The sequence below is a fragment of the Malania oleifera genome, chromosome 3 (genome assembly GCF_029873635.1).
Source record: "Malania oleifera isolate guangnan ecotype guangnan chromosome 3, ASM2987363v1, whole genome shotgun sequence".
NCBI classification, from domain to species: domain Eukaryota; kingdom Viridiplantae; phylum Streptophyta; class Magnoliopsida; order Santalales; family Ximeniaceae; genus Malania; species Malania oleifera.
This window is the reverse complement of record NC_080419.1, coordinates 125,025,005-125,042,913: the sequence shown is the minus strand read 5'-3', so window position 1 is coordinate 125,042,913 and position 17,909 is coordinate 125,025,005. Positions and strand designations below refer to the sequence as shown.

At 32.3% G+C, this 17,909-nt stretch overlaps 1 protein-coding gene across 1 annotated transcript; it reads left to right on the top strand.

The window, feature by feature from the left end:
- The first annotated feature begins 12,483 nt into the window (after positions 1-12,483).
- LOC131150978 (succinate dehydrogenase subunit 5, mitochondrial-like) lies at positions 12,484-15,502 on the top strand. The gene is made up of 4 exons (XM_058102107.1): positions 12,484-12,798; positions 12,940-13,250; positions 13,453-13,641; positions 15,290-15,502. Exons 1-4 carry the CDS (start codon positions 12,621-12,623, stop codon positions 15,347-15,349), a joined length of 738 nt encoding a protein of 245 aa, XP_057958090.1. The 5' UTR covers positions 12,484-12,620; the 3' UTR covers positions 15,350-15,502.
- Positions 15,503-17,909: the final 2,407 nt, after the last annotated feature.

Sequence of the window (17,909 nt, the reverse complement as noted above, 5' to 3'; positions counted from 1 at the left end):
ATTAATACACGTACAAAGTGAATAAATAAATAAATAAATAAGTAAATAAATAATACAAAAATATATGTAAAATATAAATATTTACATATTCCCTCAGAACTAAAGGTACGTGAAGGCCGAAGGCTCATACCCCAGCATTAAAATCATAGGGAAAATAAATCAAAAAAAAAATATTTTACAAATATAACTCCCAGATTTATTTTCAAAAGTTATAGATTTTCCATAAATAATTTAAAATATTTTCCAAAATTCTTTGGGAGGTTTCAATACATGATAATAGGATAATAAATTAACATATTAAGTTAACATATAATAAGCAATAAAATACCATATGCTATACATATTAAGATACTAAAGATACTAAAGCAAATAATGCCATATAATAATAATAATGTATAATGTAGAATAAAATACTAAAAATAACATAATACTGAAACACACCAATATATAAACGTATAATCTAAGAATACTAAATATACCAACATACTTAATATGGCAGTATACTCATTTAAATCATATAACAATATAACAATATAAATACATATGTACAATAATGGTAATAATAATTTACTTCTAATAGTCATAATGATAATAGGGATATGATGTATAACATAATAATTACCTTAATATTAACAAGCAATTAAAGATATGCACACTACACATATAGGTAAATCGCTAACTAAGGAAGCAAATCAAACATAGGGTTAACAATATGGAAACCAATGAGAAATCAAGGAAGTAAGAAATTATGGAAAGATTTATTTCTGAAAATAATATACATCTATTCAATATGGTTACCAAAATTAATACACAACCCTAAATATACAAATAATAAACATAAAATGGGTACAATCATAACCAAAAATCCTACATACATACAATAATGAATATGACCTACTTAAATAAATACAACTAAAATCCTAAACATTAACCCCATCACATGAACCCTACATATTCAAACGCAATCAACCCAACCCTGCATATTAAACATCTCACCTAAGAACTACATGTTTGATAATAATAACAGCAATATACCAATATTATAATAACAATAATAGTAACCGGCTAATCATATATTGATCTTACCAATAATGCTATATAAACAATATAGTACTAATACTAATACAATCAACATAATAACAATACACCTATAATCCATATAATGACAATATTAAAAATAATATACAAACCATATAATAATATTATTGATGGTAATATACAAATAATATAACAACATTATTAATAATGATATTCACATGACAATAATACTATTACCAATAATATACAATATCATAAGATAGCAAAATGGAACAATAAACTATGATAAAATATAAATATGTATATAACATTAAAAATAATCACCATATTACATATATAATAAACCATAATAAACATACATATACTACAACCATATAAAACAATAAACCATGATAAACACGAATATATACATAATAATAAAACAGATACGAATGTAACCATATTAAAAATAATAATAATATTTAAATAATAATAATAATAATAATAATATTGGGCCTGAGTAAAAATGGGGTGTCTATAGCTGCCCCTCTTTATAGATTTCGTTGCTTCAAAGTAAAAGTAGGAACTCTCCTACGTTATTTGTAGCAACAAGCCTGCAAAGATAAAAGACGCTGATTTTGGACCGGGCCCAATGTAACAAAAGAGACCAAAATGATTTGTGAAAATCGATTTGCACGTATGCTTGAGAGCACATGAGAATGACTTGCGTTGAGTGTAGGAACCCAAGCTATAGTTCACGGATGGGGACTTGCACCGGGGAAGAACTGCTGGGTTCCTATACCCGGTGCAAGTCCCCATCCGTGAACTATAGTTTAGGTTCCTACACTCGACGCAAGTCATTCTCATGTGCTCTCAAGCATACATGCAAATCGGTTTTCACAAATCATTTTGGTCTCTTTTGTTACATTGGGCCCGGTCCAAAATCAGCGTCTTTTATCTTTGCAGGCTTGTTGCTACAAATAACGTAGGAGAGTTCCTACTTTTACTTTGAAGCGATGAAGCCTACAAAGAGGGGCAGCTGTAGACACCCCATTTTTACCCAGGCCCAATATTATTATTATTATTATTATTTAAATATTATTATTATTTTTAATATGGTTACATTCGTATCTGTTTTATTATTATGTATATATTCGTGTTTATCATGGTTTATTGTTTTATATGGTTGTAGTATATGTATGTTTATTACAGTTTATTATATATGTAATATGGTGATTATTTTTAATGTTATATACATATTTATATTTTATCATAGTTTATTGTTCCATTTTGCTATCTTATGATATTGTATATTATTGGTAATAATATTATTGTCATGTGAATATCATTATTAATAATGTTGTTATATTATTTGTATATTACCATCAATAATATTATTATATGGTTTGTATATTATTTTTAATATTGTCATTATATGGATTATAGGTGTATTGTTATTATGTTGATTGTATTAGTATTAGTACTATATTGTTTATATAGCATTATTGGTAAGATCATTATATGATTAGCCGGTTACTATTATTGTTATTATAATATTGGTATATTGCTGTTATTATTATCAAACATGTAGTTCTTAGGTGAGATGTTTAATATGCAGGGTTGGGTTGATTGCGTTTGAATATGTAGGGTTCATGTGATGGGGTTAATGTTTAGGATTTTAGTTGTATTTATTTAAGTAGGTCATATTCATTATTGTATGTATGTAGGATTTTTGGTTATGATTGTACCCATTTTATGTTTATTATTTGTATATTTAGGGTTGTGTATTAATTTTGGTAACCATATTGAATAGGTGTATATTATTTTCAGAAATAAATCATTTCCATAATTTCTTACTTCCTTGATTTCTCTGCCTACAGTGACCTCGAAGAAGCCATCGCGATCCTTAGCAAGGTCACTAGGAAAAGTAAATGATAAAAGTTTGTCATGTTCAAGCACGTCAATGGCGCCTTGCTTGCATTGAAGAAGCCAAGTAAGAAAATTGACGAACGAATAATTGAGGCCCAACTTGCGATATTAGGAAATTTCAGGTCTAATGCAAATCTGACTACAATTGATGTTTCTATGTGCAAGATTTATGTAACCAACGTGCCTGATTCTCAAGATTGACGCAGACTCAACATGGGGTTCGTCCATACCTTATGTACCTAGAGATTCAGAGGCGCACACATCTTGACTTCCCATAATATTTGTGGGTTTGTCAATGAACAGATAAAAAAGAATGGTCAGTAAAATTGAACAAGGAAACAGAGGGGTTATCATTCAACCCCAAAGCAAATCGGAATTCAAAATCTCACCACTCCTCAGTTCGAACATATCTGCTACTACTGTAACGTCCCTCAATAAAATACAACATAATAAATAAATGGTCAACCCGAACCCGTGGGTAACGAGGACACCTGTCATACACGGCGGAAAACCTAGTAGCAGTAAACATAAAAATCCATACATCCATCCATAAAACATAATACCAGAGCTTTCTATTAACATCAATATACCGTTCATATGTACAATCTCCAAAAAGTCAAAATAACACTAGGACTATGCAACAAAAATCTCCTAGTCCTAGCTCAGGGCTTACCCTTCTAGTAGGGAAGCACCAATCACTCAACGACGACCCTGACCCGCCGGTCTCTCTGGGTTTCCTGAAAAATATATTAATGTTGGGGGTGAGACACTTCTCAGTAAGGGAAAGTAAACTAAATACAGCTGTGTGGCAACATGAATATTTAAAGTGCTTATACATATACAGTACATTTCATAACTCTGGAAATAATCATAATATCATACTGGATAATCATGTATTTTCATATTCGTTAATAAATCATAACATACATAAACAACTGTTATAACTCGTAATACTAAAAATATACCCAGGATGAATAGCTAGCTAATGTCATGTATTACCCCCCATAACGGGGTGTGCAGCCCGAAGGCGGGACCCGACAATGGCTGGCCGACCACTACCGAATCAAATATGTTTGTAAGTACGATAGACTCGCCACACCCTGGTCCGGACTGCCAGGTGGATGTCTACACTCTACTGAAAGCCACATCGACTATCCATCTCCCATCCCCTCGTGGGATGGTTGATACTAGTACGGCCTCGTGCCAAATCTGATCTACCCACAGCTACAGTACCGAGCTCCTGGTCTAAACTAAACTAACATCCTGGTTGTGATAACATATAATACATGATCATATATAACATCATTATGGCTTCGTGCTGAAAACATAGATACGGCCTCGTGCCGAAATCATACATATGGCCTCGTGCCAAAATCATAGTAAATATGGCCTCGCGCCAATAATATTAATATGTATGGCCTCGTGCCAAAATCATAGTAAATATGGCCCCGCGCCAATAATATCAATACGGCCTCGTGCCGATAGCATAAATACATGGCCTCGTGCCAAAATCATATAAATACGGCCTCGTGCCGATAACATAAATATGACCTCACGCAAAATACATTTCAGGTATTTATGTTTGAAAATAACTCATTTATCATATATTCGTCAACTCAATATAACATAACCCATCTTTCCAAAATACCTGAAAATGTGTTTTACTCGTAAAAGCATTAATATCTTATCTCATTTCACGTAAAATAATATTCATGCCACACATGCTCTATTAAAAGTCATACTTCATATTTTAAAATCATGATTTTCTGACATCTCATACATACATATACTTTTAAAGCATCATAGCAGTATTTTCCCAATCGTACATTTCATTCATAATAAACGAATATATCATATGTTTTTCTGAAAATAAAACTACTCATAATCAATAATAGTTTGCAGGGAAAAGAACTGCTTTAGTTTACTCCCTTACTTGACTACTGAGAAAGCCCCTCAAATTTCCTAGCCTGAGCCCCGTAGGATTTCCTACTCAATACCCTGAAACTCAAAATCCCCAGTACTAAACATCAGTATTTTCATGCGTACATCAATTTCTATAACTATCACAAAGTCTAATTTGGCTTAAAAAGCCTTACTTCAACTTTGGGATGATTTCCAATTTCGTTTCCCCAACGATCTGCTTCGGCAAACATGTAGGGAACTTTGCCAGGAGCGTCGTGGTAGCCTCAGATCTACGATCCGGCGTAAAACCAGCCCAAAATCAAAGAGAGAGAGTGAGAGAGCCGAAGAGGAGAGAGAGAGGAGCGTGAAAAATGAATAAACAATTGGATTTTTCATATTTATAGGCGGCAGAATTCATCGACGAGCCCGATCTTCGTCGAAGAAATTCAGTTAGCTCCGAAACCCCTCTCAGTATTTTCTCGTCGACGAAACCCTGTGTTCGTCGACGAAGTTTGGTAGCTTCCTTCTTTATTTTATTTTGTTTCCATTCCCTTTTCTTTTCTTTCCAAAAATGCAATGTCGTCGACGAATGCGGAGCGTTCGTCGACGAAGTCTACGGCCTCCTTCTGTTTCTGTCTCTATTTCCCTCTCTCTTATTACTCAAACTAAGCTATCCGGGTTCTGATACATTATAATACCTTTCATATTAAAACATAATTGTTTCGTAATTCAGAGTAGTATTTGACATAAACATATTTCATGATTTCTTACATATCATATAATCATGGCTTCAACGCCAACATAATTCATAATGTAAAAATCACGGCATTTATGCTGACATAATTCATACGTAATAAACATAAATTCTTGCACTGTATAACGTAATTTTAAACCATAGTTCTTTTACTGTTTTTGGGGTTTTCCTGAAATTGTCATAACATGCTTATCTTGGAAAATTCATAATATTTCAATATAATGTAATTTTCATAAAAATGTTATACTCATGCCATACAAATGTACATAACCTTATAAACTCATAATTTATTCTAAAATCTTGTTTTCTTACGAAATGTATTAAAACCATTTTCCCTGTTCAACAACAAGATTCCCAAACATAGTTCTATAACATACATATTTTCCTAAAAATAAATGTTGTATAACAATAAATAAATAATTTCATGAAAAATGTTGACTTAATATATCCCCTTACTTGTCTTACTGAGAAGCCTGCACACTTAACCAAACCTACTCTTGTGGTGTTCCTAACTCAACATCCTGAAATTACATTTTCCCCAACAAAACTTCAGTATTATTCTATCTAAAACATTTTCCTCAGTCCAGAAACACCAAAAACTTAAAATAACCAACTTACCCAGATTTTGGAATAGTGCCCAAGTTGGCCTAACCAGTGAATTACTCAGCAGACTTGAAGAGAATCTTCCCACGAGTAACGTGGCGGCTTCCGATCGTCAAACCGACGAAGGACAAAGCTGAAAATGAAGAAAGAAAAAGGGGGAGACGAAACCTAGAGAGAAATACTTGCAAGCAAAAAAATTCTCGCTAAAACCCCGAGTTTAGGATATTTATAAAATGCGGATTCGTTTACGAGACACGTCACCTCGTCGATGAGTCCATGAAGGGAGTTCGTCGATGAACTTGTAACCCTAGTCGACGAAATTTAGGCTTCGCTAACCCCTCTCGGTAATGTCTCATCGACGAGACACACATCCACGTCGATGAGCCCAAGAGGCCTATTCATCGACGAGCACTCTGCACTCGACGATGAGACCCTGCTGAATCCTTTTTTTTTTTTTTTTTGAAAAATCCCTTTTCTCTCCTTTCTTTTATTTACTTAATTTCTATAATTCTTCGGGTCTCTATAGAGACAGCTCCCCACAAGTTAAGACAGATAGGACAACTTTCAAACTTTGGAAACAAGGTTCAAAAATTCGAAACTGTAAGGGAGGCAACTGATATACTCCAAATATATCACCTAACATAAGTCAAAAGGAGACTAGAGTTCAACAATGATGAGGGCAATTACCACCCAACTCAATTGCTCGACTAGAACAATTGACATCAGCACCATGATGACTAGAGCGATCTACGCCAATGCTGTAATAATTGGAGGGATTCACGCCAAACACCATAAACACGCCCATAAATGGAGAATCTCCTAAGGGTCAAACCTCGCCAATATAAAAGGGGAGCACTGCAAAAAGGTAAGTGATTATGCGTCAAAGTTGCATAATTAGACATTTAAAATCATGAATTAAAGATTATATTTCATTTAAATGCCTAATTATGTTCAGTATTTCAGCATCGAGCTCAATTTACAATATTTGAATTTTTACACGTAAATTGACAAGTACTTGTGTTTAATTATGGCAGGGTACATAAGTTCAAAAGTTTCTAATCCTGGTCACTTGAAAAAAAATGCAACCATGGAACAATTCTACAAGCTAAAATTCAGTGCCTCACAACAAGAGCAAAACTCAAGCATGGACATTGGGAAGGAAATCGTCTCATACATGGAAAATATTAATGCCACTTATGATGAGAAATAACCCAAAAAATGTAAAATAATAATAATGGTCATTTAGTTTGTATTAAAACGAAAGTGTTTCTCTGTTAGAATCTTTAATTCCATGTTTGATGCCTAAGACAGATTTTGTTTAAGCGAGTGCTCAGAGACTATTACGGCTCAATCGCTCCCTAAAGGTCGGCCTGATCAAAATGGAATTTCATAAGATAATAAGGGTAGACACTGTTTGTACACGTAAATAAGTACATATACATAAAATAATGTTTTGACTGACATAATTTGTAAAAATATATGATATAATAATAATAATAATAATAATAATAATAATAATAATAATAATAATAATAATAATAATATAGGTATCCTACGCGGGGCCCACATGAGTCTCAAGCCTTGTGCGGTCCACATGAGTTCCGAAACTGTGTAGGGCCCATAAGATCATGCGAGGACTATTGAAGTTACGTAGGGCTCACTTGGGTTTCGAAGTGTTGTAGGACTCACAAGACCGTGTGGGGTCCATATGAGTTTTTGAAATTCGAATTTAATTCTTCTTTCATAATAAATACTAAGACATAACTTAAAAATAATAATAATAATAATAATAATAATAATTTTTAAAAAATTAATTAATTAATTAATTAAATGAGAGTGTCGGCAAGTACTCCTATTTTCCCCACATGTACCCCTATCCCCATCCCATACCTCTCATCTCAAACCCATCCCATGCCCATTACATGCACATTCCTTGTCTATTTTTTTATTCAAAAAAAGTATAATTTCACATCTCTCCCCACACTTTTACAAATTCCATTTTCTTTCCCAAAATTTTCCTATAAATAGGAAGCCTTAATTTTTCACAAAAAAATTTTTAAAGGAAGAGAAAGATTAGTAAGTGAAAGAATTAGTGGTGAAGTTATAATTAAAATTCTCACTCACTCACTCTTTTCGATCTCATTTTTTAGAGATATTCGTTGTGATCATCTGACGAAATTAAGTAAGAGTAAGTAAATTTGATTATATTAGATTTTTATTAAAATTTGTATCCGAATTTATTTGTAAGTAAATTTGATTATATCAGATTTTTATTAAAATTTATAGTCGAGTTTATTTGTAAGTAAATTTGATTATGTTAGTTATTTTCATAAATTTTTTTCAAGTTTATTTTTACGTTTATTTGATTATATCCATTTTATCTTTAATATACTTGCATTTATTTTTGAGTTATGAAATGTTCTAAACCCATCGTGTGTTTTACAACATTAATTTTTATTTAAGAAAATATTTTTAACACGAAAATCGTGTGGCATGAGTTAATTTTTAGGTTACATATTTTATGAAATATGAGTAAAGATGACATGAGTTTATTTTTACGTTGTGTATTTCATGAAAATATGAGTAAAAATGATATCTTCATGATATTATTTTTAATTGTATAAATTATATAATAAGATGTTTTCAAGACCCCTTATGGTTCAGAAGATACAGAAAATTACGAATGTTTGGTACCGCAGCTTAAAGTTTAAATGGGTCAGAGTACACCCACGCTGTTTACAGAATGATTTTTATATGACAGTGGATTTCTCCTGAGTGCACACCTAGGTCAGATCAGGACTCAATAGGGAAAATCTCACTTAATGATGATGTACGTTGATTTAGTTTGACCAACCAGCTAGTTAAGTCCAGTTTTCGGACTACACAACTCAGTCATGGGGGTAAACATGACTTACAATTAACAGACCTAAGAGTGATTTTTACAGTATATGTATACACATATTTAATTACGTGTATAAAACTATTGATGATTTGAAGGAAAAATATATGTTTATGTAAACATGGTAATTTTTGTACCTAAATGATGATTTAAAGGAGACGTGTAAGGAAAAATATAAACAGTATATGATTATATAAATTTTACAGCTGTAGTTGATGGTAAAAGTTTTATATATAAATTTTTTAAATTTATATTTATATTAAGAGCATTTTTGAAGTTATAGTATTAAATGTTATTTTATGAAATTATGATATTATGAAAGTTCATTTTGACCACACACTAATAATAATCTTATTTACTTATTGAACGTCGTCTAACCCCAATCGTTATTTTGCATTTCAGATAACCTTGAAAAGCATACAAGAAATGAGGAGTAGCAAATGCATGGGTGGGGATTAGAAAGACTTATTAGAAATAATATTGATGTAATATTAAATGGTTACGTTTTAAATGTTTTCTTTTTGATGATATTGAAGCTATTGATGTAATGAAATCAATTAGTGCTCTGGTAATATTAAGTAATAATTAAGTTTTATTTGCTTCCGCTCAACATTTATGTTTAGGAATCCATTTGGGTTCGTCCTTACAAAAGTTCTCAAGTTGCTGGCAGTGGTCCATTCTCAAAAATTCAATTTCTTGAGAATGAACTTGCTGAGGCATTGAAACTTGCTGAGGCATTGAAGGCGAATGACCTGTACAAAAGAAGGACGATGCAACAAGAAAATAAGGAAGTGAGCGCGAGGAATCATCACTTGAGGAAGAACTGAGAGACATCCATGAGCTGCTTGGTCGAGAGCTGGAATTAGAGGCCGGCTGTGCGCGGGTCGTGCCATTCAACCAAGCTGCTGCGTAGGGGATTAAAAGAATACATATGGGCGGTGAGCAGCTCCATACAAGAGTTGCATGGGCCATGCATGCATGTGAAGGAGACGTAAGGCTTGACCAGAGAGGCCGTGCGCTGGGGTCCCAAAAATAAAAAAGAGAGTCGAATACAAAAGAGAGGGGAGTCGTGCATTAAAGGGAGCAGCCGAAAAGGGTGGTCTGCTTTAAGGGGCAGTCGCAGTAGAGTTTTGGGGAGAGGAGTCGTGCGCAGACAAGGAAAGGGAGGGCTGCTGTTCGGTCAGCAGCTTGGGAACCACACCTGCCACTCTCTCTCCCTCTCTCTCTCTTACATTGTTTTAATTGAGTTTACTTTGTTTTCCATTTAAAAGTTATTGTTGAAATTACATGTTTGTTTAGGTTAATGTTTAGTTTATTTTATTGTTGAATAATTTTTATTAGCTTAATTTTTGTTAGTTTATTCTCTCTCTCTCTCTTTCTCTCTCTCTCTCTCTCTCTCTCTCTCTCTCTCTTGTTTTCTTGTTCTTTTAATTAATTATTTTGTTTAAACTTCAATGTCATTTTAATATTAAATGGAACATATTATTGTTGGATTAATTTTCATTTAAGCTCATTTTAATGTGAAGTTAATTTGTTTAAGTATTTAGTTGAGTTTAAGACTTTGTTTAAGTTAGTTTATTTTTTCTCAAGATCTTGTTTAAGTTTAGTTCATTTTTGTTTAAGACTTTCTTTGCATTGAGTTTATTTTTGTTTAATACTTTATTTAGGTGTAGTTCATTTTTGTTTAGGCCCTTGTTTAAGTTCATTTAATGGTTGAATGTCTTTATGAGATTAATGAAGTCTTCTTTCTTAGTTCATCATTTGAATATTTAAAGAGTTGATTATTTTGCTTGTTTGATTTCGTTATCATTTATTTGAATGGTTGAATGGATTATATTGGGTCAACATAGTTGGTTGGTCTGTTTAATTGCATGACAGTTATTTTTCTGTTTAAGCATGTTATGTCTTTAGTTTATGGCTCACTTTATCTTAATTTCATCACAAACTCTCAAAAACCCCAAGAAATCAAATCTGACCTTTTGGGACTAATTATTACGTGACAGAACTCATATACTTGGGATAGCCTTTGCGCTTGCCCATTTCAGAGTGAGTCAGTAAGATATCTCATCATTACATAATTTACTGTTGTATAAAACCTCTCACGCAAATCTCTTACTTAGGCATCAGAGTGATTCCCGGAGTACACCTCGGGTCCTCCAAGCCCTCCTTATTTATTTCTTTTTAGGTAATCATGATCAAGGAACGATTCGTAAAGATCGTGCGATTTTTGGCAGCAATAGAAACAATTCTCACGAATGAAATTTTCAACACCAAAGGCCAAGTTATTTATAAATAACTTAATTTGTGAGAAAATACTTAGTCTCAAAGGTTCGAAATCAGCTAACTATCTCGAGTTACGTGCCAACCACAGAGAGGAGAAAGAGTTTATGCCTGCAAGTCATTGCATAATACAAAATCCTCACATTTCCATTATAGTTACAATTGTAAAAGAGTTCTTACCATAATTCTTTTTCTTTTTTTCAAGAGGCTCCTCCATTATTGAAATATTTCTTTGTTGGCTAACCAAAAATCAAATTTCACATATCAAAATGTCAATAATATTTTTTTTATCAAGACAATAAGAGAAAAACTATGTTGTCTTAAAATTGAATTCTCCGCCTTCAACAATGTAGCAAGTACTCGACATTTTGTCTTCAAGATTTGACAATCTATGCTACTAATGAGCTGCTCGTTGAACCAAAAGCTTACCAACTGAACTCAATTTTTGCATAAATAAATATTTTATCTAGAAAAAAAAAAGTGAAGGAAGAGGACAAAAATGTTTGGAGAAGTGTTAGAAGGTCAAGTGTATGTGAAAGTTATGAATTATACCTTTTTTATAGGTATTGTAATAGGATGTTAGACATGGATTGAATTCATGGTCTTAAATACTAAAAAATTGAACAATTAAACCTTATAAATAATTTAGTCAAAAAATTAGTAAAGTAAAATTAGTAATAGTTCACTATTGCTTTAAAAGAAATTTTGTAAGAACTAAAAATGTGACTTTCAAAATTTAAGCTTGAAAAGACAGCTAAGGTTGAAACTTTAAAGCCATAAAGTTGAAGAAAAATTGCTAAAAGAATATTGAAACAATAGTTTCACAATTTATGACTCTCGAAACTATTTTTAAAAATTAAAAAGTAAACATTAATGTTTAATATAAAAACTATTTTCTTATTATGTGGTTTAATGGAGTTAATATAACTTTTCTTTCATAAAAGTAATATATAATAGATATTGAATGTTATTGGGCCTGAGCCCATTGCAGTTGGCCCATTGGACCCAAAAGCAGGCAAATTATTGGCAACATCAAACCTGAAAATAACAACAGAAATAATATGTATTGAATATTATTGGGCCTGAGCCCATTACAGTTGGTCCATTGGACCCAAAAGCAGGCAAATCATTGGCAACATCAAACCTGAAAATAACAATAAATCACTCCCTTGTTATTTTCTATTTCTTCTTCTTCTTCTTTCTTCTTCTAATTGTTACGCTTCTTCCTCGCGGCAAATGGAGAGGCTGGGCCTTCTGAGATCCATCCGTCGATCGGCGTGCTTCAGATCTCGCCCTTTTACTTCCGCCGCCGCCGCCGCCGCCGCCAGCAATTCCCACCTCCACCACCTTCGCCGTGGTATTCCCAGCTCTTCCACTTCCAGGAGCTTCTTCTTTCGCCTCTCTCCGCTTTCTGGTACTCTTTCATTCATCTTTAGGTTTTTATTTTTTGTTTTTAGTTTTTCTTTTTGGTCTGATTATGTGTTTATTGAGTTTACGTGTTTTGGATCCAACAATCCCTAAAAAAAATTTCTGATTTAGTGGCATTTTTGGGCAGATTGCGGGTCTGCTTTTGAATCAAGAATCGGAAGTAGTCGTGCTTTTAGCCAAGACGTAACCCATTTGCCTGTCATAAGTGACTCTGAAATTCGTAATGTTTTCAAGGATTTAATGGCTGCGAGTTGGGATGAGCTCCCAGACACAGTAATTCACGATGCGAAGAATGCGTTGTCTAAAAGTACCGATGACAAGGTTGGACAGGAAGCACTGGCGAATGTTTTCCGCGCGGCGGAGGCAGTGGAGGAGTTTGGTGGGATTCTTGTATCTTTGAGAATGGAAATTGATGACAGCATTGGATTGAGTGGCGAGGTAATAAAAAATTGTGTGGGAAAACGATGACTTGATTCTTGCAGTTGGATGTTTTGGTTATTTGTTCAGCTTAGTTTGGAATAAATGAATTATGCAACTGCAAAAGGGTTGAGCTTATTTTGAATTTTTAAGTTTGAGGTTGAGCTTGATATGGAATAAGTTGCCTTATTTATTTATTTTTTATTTTTTTTATTTGGCGCAGAATGTGAAGCCCTTGTCACATGAGTTTGCAAATGCTCTTCAAACTGTCTATAAACGGTACACTGCATATTTGGATGCATTTGGATCCAATGATGAGGCCTATTTGCGAAAGAAAGTAGAGACTGAGTTGGGGACAAAGATGATACACTTGAAGATGAGGTGCAGCGGCATTGGTTCTGAGTGGGGGAAGGTATAATTAGAAATTATGCACTGATCTAGCTAGACAGATAGTTTCTTTGAAGCATGGATTATAGCAAACTGATTGGAAAAAATATCATAATCATTAAATCTGTAGATTTCTTTTGAGAATTCCACTTGTGCATTTGTTTCATGTTGAAAAAATAAAGTGAAAGATTGGTGCTTATGTACTTGGTTGGATCCAAAAGGTTTAAGCTTTTGAGTCAAATTGGTGCTCACCTATATATATCAAGTCCGCCCAAAAAGACTCCTCTTTCCTAACAAGTGATATTAGAGTCGATGGTCCGAGTAGGGTTTGAGTGTTCATGCATGTGTTCCTACAAATGTCAATCCCATAGAAGAGGAGCAGTGGATCCTTAGGATGCTAATATCTTAGATGAGCGGACTCCTAAGGTTTTGTGTCCTTTCTCATGGTTGAATAGTGGCTTCTAATTGGTTGCATGATAAGTAAAGACCTTTGTTCAAGGGGGAGTGGTCCAATTCACAAGTGAGAGGGATGTTGTTGAGAATTTTACTTGTGAGTTTGTCACATATGGAGAAAGTAGAGGGGAAGATGGGTGCTTATATATATAGTTGGGCCCAAGATCTAATGGCTTAAGCTTTTTGGTCAAGTTGGTGCTCACCTATGTATATGAAATCCACCCATAAAGACTCTGCTTTCTTAACGATTTTCTACTTTCTAAAATTTGTGTGTCTTGGAGGAGATGGAATGTAAAAACCCACACGTCCTTTAGATTAATGCCCATCACCCACTATTTTTTTCCTGTAAATTTTGTGTTTGGTAAGGTGTATCTACTGTTGTGCTTGTTTCTGCAGCTGTTGTATTTTGAATTGGTCCCAACACCTTTGGTGCTCATTAAAATGCATATATGCCATGATACACTTGCCAATCAAATGGTTGATCCTTTGATTAATGCATAACACCACTACTTTTCTGTAAAATTTGTGTTTGTGAAGGCATACCTACTATCTAAAAAGTGTTTATTTTTGCATCTGTTGTAATTTTAATTGGTCACAACACATTAAAATGTGTATATGCTGTGGTAACATTTGCCCTTTTATCTGATGGTCCTTAGATTAATGACAAGCACCCACTATTTTATATAAATTATTTATTTGGAAAGGTGTACTTACTATCCAAACATGCTCATTTCTGCACATGTTGTATTTTTATTTGGTCACAACTCACCTATGTGCTCGTTAGAATGTATATATTGTGTGTTAATGCTTGCTTTTGATCTGTTGATCCTTGGATTAATGCCCAACATTATATTTTCCTGAATTTTTGTGTTCGGGAAGGGCTACCTACTGTGCAAGATGTGTTTATTTCTGCATCTATTGTGTTTTGTATTGGTCATAACATCATGTGTTCTCAACTTCTCATTAAAATGTCCATATACCGTGATAACACTTGCCCTTTGATTATCAGATCCTAGATTAATGTCCTGCACCATTGCTTTTTCTGTAAATTTTGAGTTGGGGAACTTGTACATCCTGTCTGAAATGTGCTTATTCTGCAATTGTCTTTGAATTGGCCACAACACCTTGTGTTCTCATTAAAATGCATATGTGCTGTAATAACACCCTAAGTACTATTTGCCTTGAACAACTGTTAATTAATTTTTATTGATCTCTTGCAGGTTACTGTTCTTGGGACTTCTGGACTTTCTGGGTCTTATGTTGAGCAAAGAGGTCCATAGTTTTCAAAAGTCGTCTTTCTTCTCTCTCAGCTTTCTTGTTTCAGAAACATCTTTAATGTCTGGAAAGAGCTTGTTATATTTTCTGCAAAGAAATTATCTTTGTCAGAGCTGCATGCACAGTCAATTAAATAATGAAAATTTCTTTGTCGACTACGAAGAATGGAGCAATGTAGTTTAATAATGACATTCACATTTTATAATTAGGAGCTTCATCTTTGATCTCTGAAAATCAATCAGTCAGGCTTGGGAAAATACAATGTCAAAAAATATCTATCCTTTAATGGTTAATAGCATGCGAAATAAAAATTTTGTTTGTTGATTTGTTCTATATACATTATATGTATATTCATTCTCATTTTCTAAAAGGGGATCAGTGCATATTTTCTTCCTCGCTGTTTTCCAAGTTCCAAATGAAACCTTACTGTCTTTTTTTTGTTTAGTTATCGAATTCACTGACGCTGTCAACGCTCAAGAATAGTCATACAACATTGAAAAATATCACCAACAACTAATGGATCAAGGTTTGAAGTAGTATTGAGTCACTATTGACTAAGTTCATTAATTTGCTAGCAAAAGAAAACACATATGAACAACTTGGTCTGTAGAAAGTGTAAGAGTTGACAACATCAATAGTTTACTAGCTTTCATCTTTGTTCATTTTTAAGCACTGATGCCATAATCTCTTTACTGTTTCTGCATCACTTTCGCTTTTTGCGTTTTGTTTCTGCTGGGAAATTGGTTCAATTATTGGTAATACTACGCAAAATGGACATCGTATTGGAAATCCCTCAAATTAGCTTGTTCTGTGGTGGATATTATATTTTTGGCCTGGTGAGAAAGGTTAGAAATGTATATATATTGCAGATTATATTATCAATGTTAATTTTAGTGTTACTATGATGATGAATATCAGGCAAAGTATAAAATTAGCAGTATTAATTTGAAGGATTAATGTTGTGGCAGTGTTAATTTGAATGGTTAAACATTGCTATTTGTGTTGCTAACTGTAAAGTGATTGTTAGGGTATTGAATGAGTTTGATCGTCTTGTTTTGTTTGGGGTCTTGTTTTGTTTGGGGATGGAACGGGAGTGAGAAAGGAATGGAATAAAAATTTGAATGGAAAGTAGATGAAATCAAAATGATAAATTTAATTCAATTCCTATCATTTTCCATTCTTTTCTTACCTACCAATCATATAGAAATGATCTCATTTTTCCTCTACTTTTTTCTTCCTCAAGAAATTAAATATCCTAAAATCTTGGCCGCTGTTTGGTATCATTGCCAAAAATCATAAAAAATTAAAAACGGAAAATAAAAATTAAAAATCAACCATCCTGTTGTTTAATGTTTCTAAAATTAAAATAAATTAAAAACTTGATCAAACAAATGCTCGTTCTTTGTCTTTAAATCAAATAAAAATTAAAATAAGAAAAATAATAAAATGATATAAATTGTAAATATGATATCAAAAATTAAAATTATTATAATTATTTTACTTAATTATTATATTTCAAACTTCACACCACAAGAACAATCTTTTAATGACTTTTATTATTATTTTATTTTTTAAAAAAAATTATGGGCATTTTTTTTTTGAATTATATTTTTAATTTATATGATAATTTTATTTAAATTTAAATTGAAAATTATGAATAAAATGAATGATTTTATTTAAATAAATATTGCCAAAACAATTAAAAACTATAAAATTTGATTTTTAGTTTTTCATAAATAACTGAAAATTGTTAATAGAAATAGAAAATCGAATATGTTTTTATATCAATTTCTCCATTGTACAAAAATTTAAATAGAAAATAAAAAATAATAATATTACCAGACCTTTTTCTTTTGTGGTTGTTTGGCTCATGTTTTCAGTTTTGTTTATTTATTTTTTATTTTTCCAACTTTGTTATTGCTTTGGTTTCAATTTGACAATCTCAATGGTCCTACTTAATTAAATCTTGTCAATATCTTATAAATAATTTAAATAAATTGTGATATCAACTTAAAATAATAGTTTTAATATGGTGAACATAATTTTATAGTAAGGTTTCCAACTGGATATTAGTCTACATTATCAATTTATCAAAATCACAATTAGTTTTTTGCAAATCTGATGGATCAAAAATTAGGTTTCGTTTAGTATTTTTACTCTCTATTTAGATAAAGTCTTTTGTTTAGAAACATTAAAAAAAAAATGCAGAATATTTATATTTAACATATTTTCTTTCTGTATCAAATACTGATAGGAATAAATTAAATTTTTTTATTAATTTAATGTATATTATTTTCTTTATACTATTTTAGACAATCAAATATTAAAAAGTGGATTTGTTCAAATATATTTTTTTCATTTTTCTAATATTTTTTAAGTTTATATCTCCACTCATATAAATTTATAATAGCATAAAATATTTCAAATATATATATATGTAATCGCAAAAACTTGGTTAGTATTGACTTTTTTGACATTACAAAAATGGTATCCATACAAATTGGAAAATCATATAATCTCCTGCTCAAAATTGGATTATTTGTGGAGATTTCCCCCACCTTTTTT

What these genes read in the sequence shown, in the direction of transcription:
- LOC131150978 (XM_058102107.1), top strand. Translation starts at nt 12,621, where the DNA reads ATGGAGAGGCTGGGCCTTCTGAGATCCATCCGTCGATCGGCGTGCTTC. An exon ending in TCGCCTCTCTCCGCTTTCTG is followed by an intron (nt 12,799 to 12,939) that starts GTACTCTTTCAT and finishes ATTTTTGGGCAG; the next exon opens with ATTGCGGGTCTGCTTTTGAA. An exon ending in GCATTGGATTGAGTGGCGAG is followed by an intron (nt 13,251 to 13,452) that starts GTAATAAAAAAT and finishes TATTTGGCGCAG; the next exon opens with AATGTGAAGCCCTTGTCACA.